The sequence below is a fragment of the Olea europaea genome, chromosome 16, assembly GCF_002742605.1.
Source record: "Olea europaea var. sylvestris chromosome 16, O_europaea_v1, whole genome shotgun sequence".
NCBI lineage: Eukaryota > Viridiplantae > Streptophyta > Magnoliopsida > Lamiales > Oleaceae > Olea > Olea europaea.
This window is the reverse complement of record NC_036252.1, coordinates 16,693,860-16,702,074: the sequence shown is the minus strand read 5'-3', so window position 1 is coordinate 16,702,074 and position 8,215 is coordinate 16,693,860. Positions and strand designations below refer to the sequence as shown.

At 35.3% G+C, this 8,215-nt stretch overlaps 1 protein-coding gene across 2 annotated transcripts; it reads right to left on the bottom strand.

The window, feature by feature from the left end:
• Window positions 1-3,049: 3,049 nt before the first annotated feature.
• On the bottom strand, window positions 3,050-7,415 carry LOC111412299 (THO complex subunit 7A-like). 2 transcript variants are annotated; one of them, XM_023043174.1, is made up of 4 exons: window positions 7,275-7,415; window positions 5,786-6,420; window positions 4,370-4,525; window positions 3,050-3,360 (listed from the first exon to the last, which is right to left on the bottom strand). In XM_023043174.1, exons 2-3 carry the CDS (start codon window positions 6,374-6,376, stop codon window positions 4,394-4,396), a joined length of 723 nt encoding a protein of 240 aa, XP_022898942.1. In that variant the 5' UTR covers window positions 6,377-6,420; window positions 7,275-7,415; the 3' UTR covers window positions 3,050-3,360; window positions 4,370-4,393. The 2 variants fall into 2 exon arrangements, with proteins under 2 accessions (XP_022898942.1, XP_022898944.1); XM_023043176.1 differs by lacking the exon at window positions 3,050-3,360 and adding an exon at window positions 3,473-3,833.
• Window positions 7,416-8,215: the final 800 nt, after the last annotated feature.

Sequence of the window (8,215 nt, the reverse complement as noted above, 5' to 3'; positions counted from 1 at the left end):
TCCCAAAAACCCCCCCCCCCCCCGGACCCACACAGCCACACTCCTCTCCTCTCGAACTCTCTTGTGCCATCGCAAAACCGAACAGATACATTTTCACGTTTTCTAAGAGAGATGATGGAAGACAATAATATACAGTGAAGAATATACGTATATGTATATATTATATATTGATCTTGAAAACATTACAGAACAGCAAGCTAGTTCAATAAGCAGAAATGGACAGTACTGGAATTTATTTACAAAGAAAAATGAGAGACAGAAAGAGAACCTTTTGTTGGAAAAAATGGTTATGAAATGGGTCAACTTTGAGCCCAAATTTCAATGGGACCCACATTTTAATTAATACGGGACCTAACATATTCACGTTCTACTCCGCGAGATGATTAACATGATACATTTATTTATCGAAAATCATTTAAAATTGAATGAAATATTAAGTTTTAAAGTAACCCACATAAACTACGGATTATGGAAGAATTTGATTTTCCAAACACTTATCCTACATAGGAAAGTTATGAAACTTTGGTGTGGTTTATAAGGTAAAAGTTTGGAATTGGGTTTGGGCCCCAAGGGGTACCAATAGTCTTTGGAAGGGGGAAGACCTATATCCTATTGGGTTCGGTCATAAACCCACACGGGCGCTCCGTCGCCGCCGTCCATCCGACAGGCTCGGCACGTACCTGGTCCGGTCCAGTTGTGGACCTTTACACTATATTAACTTTTTGGACAAAATTTATTTAAAATTTTGGGCCAAATTGTAAATAATCAAATTTTTGGGTACAATATGAAATTTAAATTTTGACTTTTTCCGAGTGTTTTATTTTCTTTTAACAGTCGACTGTTTACCGACCAAACAATCGACTGTTTACCGACAAAACAGTCGACTGTTAACCGACTTAACAGACGCGACTTTTAAGAACAACATGTCTGTTCGAAATTTTGAGGCTTGTCTGAAAGGTGATGACTGTTCGAATGGCCACGAACAAGTCTATAAATAGCCAGCCTCTCTACCAGAAAATTTACACCATTTTCATTGCAAATATTCTGTGCTTTGAATCTCATTTCACTCTCTCTCTCGTTCTGATATTGTCTCGAAGTAAAACACACTTCGTTGAGTTCGTTGGAACTCCTGCATGGAACTCCTGCAGATTGCAGTGCTGCTTCTGTAGGAGACGAAAATTCCTTCTATCATGGGAAACAATTGCTGGACGCCTTTAGCACCATTGAAGGCAGCAAATTCATTTTAAGGAAATATCGTGAAATCGGTGGGCTCGAATTACTGTTTAGATCCTGTTGATTAATTCTTACATTCAGATGATTCTGTCGGATTGTTTTCGAATGAGAAACTTCAAACTCCAGAAACAACACCTTTAGTCCTCTCCATCAGGTCGAGCTACTTCCTCCTGTATCATAATTGCGTTCTGATGAACTATCAAAGGGCCTGAAGAACGAGAAGAAATCTCCCTTAATAACACTTCCATGACTTTTCGTAGGCAGCTGAAGCCGACAAAAAGGGCAAGAATTATGTTGAAGCAACCAAGGAACAATGCAATCAGAATGGTACATATGATTACATGGCATCTGCCTTGCTCGCGTATGCTTCTTTAAGTCTTCTAAACAAACTGCGCAGTTTAAACCCAACTCGGCATCTCTCTCTCTTATCGTGACGGTGGGCAGGGCCTCGATGAACGAGGAGCCAGGATTTGTGAGACATTCTGATTCTGAGTAATGTTCAATGTGAGCTGCTTGATATCTTCATCCAACCCGTTTTGGTGTTGGGTTTGGTATTGGGGAGGTTGATTGGAACGACGATGGTGGTATTCAACCATATTGGCCCAAGACTTTGGTAATTTTTCGACAAAACCATCATGGCGATGTGGGCAAATTAAATATGTTGTCGGAAGTCGAATTAGATATCTGCATATGTAGCAGTAGCACCAGTGAGATGATCCATCATCATTGCTACTATTTGGCATGCTTTTCTATGCCAACAAGTTTCAAATTGGAAAATATAATATCTCAAACACCTGCATTCAAATCAATCACTAGAATTAACAAGTAAATCGAGAGGGCGTTAGTCTTTTTGCTCGTTTTCTGGGCTTTTTACTATTTTTTCTCCTCTTTTTTCGTTAGGATTTAATCGACTTCAATCGAGCTCGCTAAGTATTTAATTTTCTTTGTACTTTGATTTTGCTTTCTGATAAAATTTTCACAAGAAAAACAATCAACAATTCCCAGTGAATATATCAGAATTGGAGTTACCAGAGAGTGTTGGGGTGGAAAGTTGCAGTTTGATTTCTCTATTTGCACATTTTTGCGTATAGAGAACTAAATGTTATTTTGTTCAGTTAATGTGTGATTTTCTTAATGAAAAATAATTTCAAATCATAGTTTTTTTCATTAAATGGATAAATTGAAGGTTCTCTTCGGATTTTGACAAAATAAAATTTTGTAGTTAAGGCATTCCGAGCATTGAGCTAAGCACACGTCTCTCTAATTGCAATATATTTTAAATTTATGTTTGGTTGAGCTTAAAAGTAAAATACGAGAGTTAAAATACTAAAATTTTGGACATTTGCATTTGAAAATCTTATTTATATCATTTATAACTCGATCTTACACTTCATGATCAAATAAACAAGATTTTTTTTGCAGTTAAATGTCGTAAGATCTACTTCAAAGGTAAAAGGCTAAACCCTTATTTCATCGATTTTGAGATGCATATGAATCAGAAATCCAAAAATGGATGCTTTTGTTCATTTTCGTCATGAAAACATAGTCATTTTAAGCATGTTTAGGAGTTGTTTATAAAAAGTATAAATTATAAATAGATAAAAATGAATGATAAATAAGTAAAATGGCATGTCCCAAGAAATATGTTGTTGAAGAAAGTGATTTGATTAATTATAAATAATTTATAAACAGTAGCCAAATAAGAGCCACTCGATTCGATCCCTTAAATTCTTCTTCACAAATAAATTGAGAAAGCCAACATGAAGATTTCACATATGAATATTATATTTGCTAAGTCCTATAATTTGAAAAGGCATTAAGAAGTCATTCATTATTTGTTCATAGGTACCAACTACCAACCCACAAGAAATAACTCGGCTAAATTTTATGGAAGAGTATCTTTATTTGACAACCAAACTCCAATTAGACTAAAATAGAGCAAACTACAAGGTACATAACATTACAAAAGCAGAAAAAATAGCAGTGAGACTGAGAGCGACTCGAAAAAATCCAGAAAATACCCACCCAACAAAGATGCGTCTTCTTCGACTGCACCCCTTGGAATTCCAAGGAGAATGGAGGCACATAAGCACGAGTTCTCATCTTGGGCTTGTTTTCGTATCTTGACTGCATCCACAGATTAAAAAGTCAGTACAAATGCGTACGTAGGCCACCGTGCAAGGTGTAAGGGATCACTCCCAACTAAACATCCTCGACTAGACAAATTTGTGACTGAAGGTTGCAGGTTAACCTATTACAGAACTCATGATAAGAGTTAAGAGTAATATTCTATGTCAAATAAGCACAAATCATCTAAGGAGAATCTCAGCAGGTCCACAGGTTATATAAAATTTAGATTACTAGAGACACAAGCCTCAAGCCGTAGGATTTCAGTTCAGAATACAATCTTGCACCAAATGATCAGATTACAGCTTATATAATCAAATCTAGGATGAGGAAAAAGATATCCATATATTTGCTGAGGCTTGGCCATACACCTGACGTGTCCACGTCACCTTTCAAAATGTGCTACATTGTTTACCGAGATGCAAACTCACATCCATGGTTTCCCATACTTAAAACGGAGAAGAAAAAGGGTCCTAAAAAAAGTACAAAAAATTCAATAGAATTTTCAAAATAGATTGTATTAGGGACCACTTCAATTGACTGTTGTCTTTAGATAATAGTTATACACGCAGAGACAAAACAAAGAAAACCAATTACAGCAGCAAGTATTATACTCCCTCCGTACCAATTATGTAGGCTTGTTTTGTTTTTTACACGGATTAAGAAATCTTCTTTAATATCATTGGAAAATTAACTTTTACCAAGATCTTTCCTAGTTTATCCCTATTTAATTATCAGTATGTAGTAGTAAATTATTGTTGGAATTAGTAAAGAATTTGAATGATTTAATTTGAAAAAAAAAATGATAGTTGTTCCATGTTTCCAAGAAGTGAGAAATGTGTGTATTTAGATGATTTCAAGAAATTGGCATATTAAGTAGAGAAAATTGAATAAGGGCATATTGGTAAAGGAACAAAACAAAATATTTTAAATTAGGAAACGGGCCTATGTATTTGGGACGAGAAAAAGAAAATCCAGCCTATATAATTGGGACGGAGGGAGTAAGTACCAGAAAAGGAGTGCAATATACTAGCTAATCAAGAGCCATGGCTTCAGGACCCTCAGTGCCATACTCAACTCCAGTCCTATTCTCATCAATTGATGTTCGCATTTCCTCTACTAAATTCCTCTGTTCTTCCTCAATGTTAATCTGCAATTCATCCACCTGCAATGAAGTATTTAATTATAGAGTAAGATAAAAAGGATTACCGAGTACTACACCACAAACTATGAAAACTAAGAAGCGACTCAATAATCTACATTCAATTGATATATTAAAGGGAATCACCATCTAATCTATGGCTTCACATTACAGTTATTCAGGAACAGAAGAATTGCTCAGTGCTCCCAAACAATTTGAGATGACTATTAATTTCTAGTAGTACAGCTGTTCATGATGGTGAGTTTCATTCCTCCCCTCATTTCCTTTAACACATATCAGCATGAGAAGATGAGATTGATGATGGGGGTATGTTACGAAGGAGAGGGGAGGAGAGAGGAGAAGAAAGTGCTATAATCAGGATACGAGATCTCATATAACCAGAGAGGATAACATATATAGAGAACATAATAACATACAAAAGTCAAAGAGGACAAAGTAAGCAGTATAGTGGAGAGTACTCTGGGATCTGCAAAAGTTTACATAGTAATTCCAAAATTCTTTGTCACACCAAAGTTATGATGTGAAGAGACTGACATATAGAGTAGTCAAAGCTTTTTGCTTCCAAAACAGATAAAACAACAAATTTCAAAAGAATCTTAACAAGACCCCTAAGTCCTAGGAATCCAGTAGTCTAGACATATGTTAACGTGCAATTAATCAAATATGGTCAAACCTTAACACTTGCATGTTCCTCAGAGAGATGGAGACTTCTTCTCCCTATGTACCACCTCATTATTGAGTTAACACTCCAACAGTAGGATGAAATTCTGGTTTTCCCAGAATTAGGTATGTATGGAATTCCAGCAGGTCAGATATTAAATTAATGGAACTGTAATTGAGAAGTCAGTATATACCCTTGGTGTTGACACAATATAAACAAACTCTTCCCTCAGATTCAAATGTACAACTGGTACAAACAATATATCATGGTGCAAGGCAACGGTCTCTCCAGACGAAAAAATTACCAATAGCTAAAATTTTCAGATGACAAACTTCTACGAACAGAAACATAATTTTTTTTCTTTTTCTTTTTTGTACTTCTATCCTAAAAATATAAAAGACCAAGAAATAATACATAATTACTCCAGCAAGTTTTGTGTTTCTCTAGGTATTGAAACATTTCTTGGCAATAAGTCATAAAGTCCCACCTTTTTAATGAGGTGACAAATACTCTATATTTTATACACAGTGCACCACAAGCATATAAATTATCACATAAGATATAAAGCATTGATCTTGTGCGAGTAAATAACCAATACGCACCACGTGTAACAGAAGAGAAAATTGCTTTTTCCGAAGTTCCAGTGTCCTTGAGCCAGCAGTGTTCTCTGCTTCTAATATTTCTATCTCTTTCTCGAGATCAGTAATGGTTTTTTGAGTCTCTGATCTTGGTGGCTGCATAGCAATTAACTTCCTAATAGCCTCACACTCCTCTTTGTGCTGCCTCTCAGTCTTGCTTTCTTCCAGTTGTTTCTTCAGATCTTCTATATCGGCCTGCGCCTGTAAAATCTGCTTATTTATCTCATCCTTCAATTCGTTGAAGTTTTCTTTCTCTCTATTATTAGCATCTATAACTGCTTTACTCTTGAGAAGCGGAATTTCAAAAGTATTAATCTCCTGTAAAAAAGCCTTGGTAAGTCTATCACAGTCACTGTGGTTATCGGCTTCTTTCTCTATTTCCAGCACGAAAGCTGTAAACTTTTTCTGTAGTTTCCTCAATGGAGGATCACCCCTTGTTGTTGTCGTACGGGTCAGAAGCCTGTGCTTTATTATTATGTCATCTTCAAGCGGACCAAAAGCATAGTGAGGAGCCGCTGTCTCTCCCCTGCCAGCAACCTTCCTCCCTTTTAACATTTACTCTTAATTTCTTACTTCTAACAACAATACAATCTGTCCACCTGTGAGTGTGCAAAAAATAAAACATATGATATGAGAAGGCACAAAAAACCCCTTTTAAGCATCCATTAAAATTCGGAATTATTCAATTTTTAAGGTTCGTGAATGAAAGTTTGAGATAATTCCACGTAATTGTTTTCTCCACAAATTTCAGATAAAATTAAGGCCCCTTTTGTACCCATTTGTGTAAGAATGAAAATGAAAAATATAGTCGTTACAAGAACCACACGAGATAGAAAGTCAAATATGGTGCCTTAATGTGATGGATGACCATCATATTTTTCATTTTTGTAGTCAAAGAATGGGATCAAACGGGGGCTAAAATATTTGTGCTGCTAAACAGAGTAAGAACATTTGTGTCATAGAACGTGGAAGAGTCGAACCCAAAAGCTAGCCAGTTGAAGACCCAAACCTATATAAACCGTGCAAAGGAAGCCCATACTTCCAACATGGGATTCAAGTGCCCATACACTCCAATGGAAACCATGACAAATCACCACGCGACGACCATACACCCAGACACCCTAAGTGGTAACCGGGACCAGAAGACATAATGCCTACTCTGATACTATTGTCACAGCTTAAAAAGCCAGGCCCCAGAAGCTAGCCATGAGGTTGAAGAACTCAAGCCTATATAAACCACAGATCGGAAACCATATTTTCAGGATTTAGGTGCCCATGCACCACAATGGGAACCAAGACAATTTGCCATATATTTTTGGAAATTCCATGCCTGAAGTACAATAGGATTCCAACGCGCAACAAGTAGTATAAAATCAAAAGAAATACAGAAACATCAAGCAATGAACTATAAAAGAAAAATACAAGCTTGAAATGAAATGAGATTAACACTTACGAGACAATTGGGATCGAGGAGAGAGGGAGATTGGCTCGGAGCTTAGGGTTTTAGGGACGAGTTGATGGGATTCTTTTCCACGAGCAAAACGAATAAATCGCTTTCATTCGTTCCGAAGTAGCAAAATAATTAAACTTGGACAATGAATTAGAAAAACATCATTTGCACTTAGTGCTGGCGGTCGCAGCGTGGGGTTCGATTTTTGATACATGAAATTAGATTTTTTGTAGGCACAGTTTACACGGTTGCAGCGTGGGGTTCGATTTTTGATACATGAAATTAGATTTTTTGTAGGCACAGTTTACAGACAGTGCTCGTTCCCTTACCTGTAAGGGCATATTCCACGATTTACTTCCTTCACAAAACTCTAGGGACAGAATGGTAGAGCCCTCAAGATTGGAGTTTAACCCTTTTTTTTCCTTTTTTCTTTTTTCTTTTTTTATTTTAGAAAAACATCATTTAAATTTATGATAATTATACAAACATCCTTCCATTTTTAAACGTTACAAGATCCTCCCTAAAGTTTACTTTTAGATAAAAATCAGAATTTTAATAAAATTTGATAAGATGTTTGTTAATAAAATTGTAAATTTTATGAAATGTGTAGTTAAAATTATTTATTGACTTCAGCTTAGACTTTAATCTAAAAACATGGACTTTATTCATTATACTATTTTGATATTATTGTTTTTATTAAATTTAAATTTTATATTTATGTATTTTATTATTTCTAAAGACCTTTTTTTTCATATTTTTTACTCCATTTAAATTTAAAAAATAACATTACAAAGTTTATTAATAATATTACAAACTCATAAATTTTGTTTTCTGAAAATATAATTGACAAATGAGTAACAAATCAACATTAATACATGTTTTAAAGTGCTAATTATAATTTTTTTTTTTTTTTTTTTTTTTAAAATTTTTTTTTTTTTTTTTTT

Coding starts and splice junctions, on each gene's coding strand:
- LOC111412299 (XM_023043174.1), bottom strand. CDS start 6,376: ATGTTAAAAGGGAGGAAGGTTGCTGGCAGGGGAGAGACAGCGGCTCCT. Junction 4,526..5,785: donor TTTCTCTTCTGTTACACGTG/GTGCGTATTGGT, acceptor ACTTCATTGCAG/GTGGATGAATTGCAGATTAA.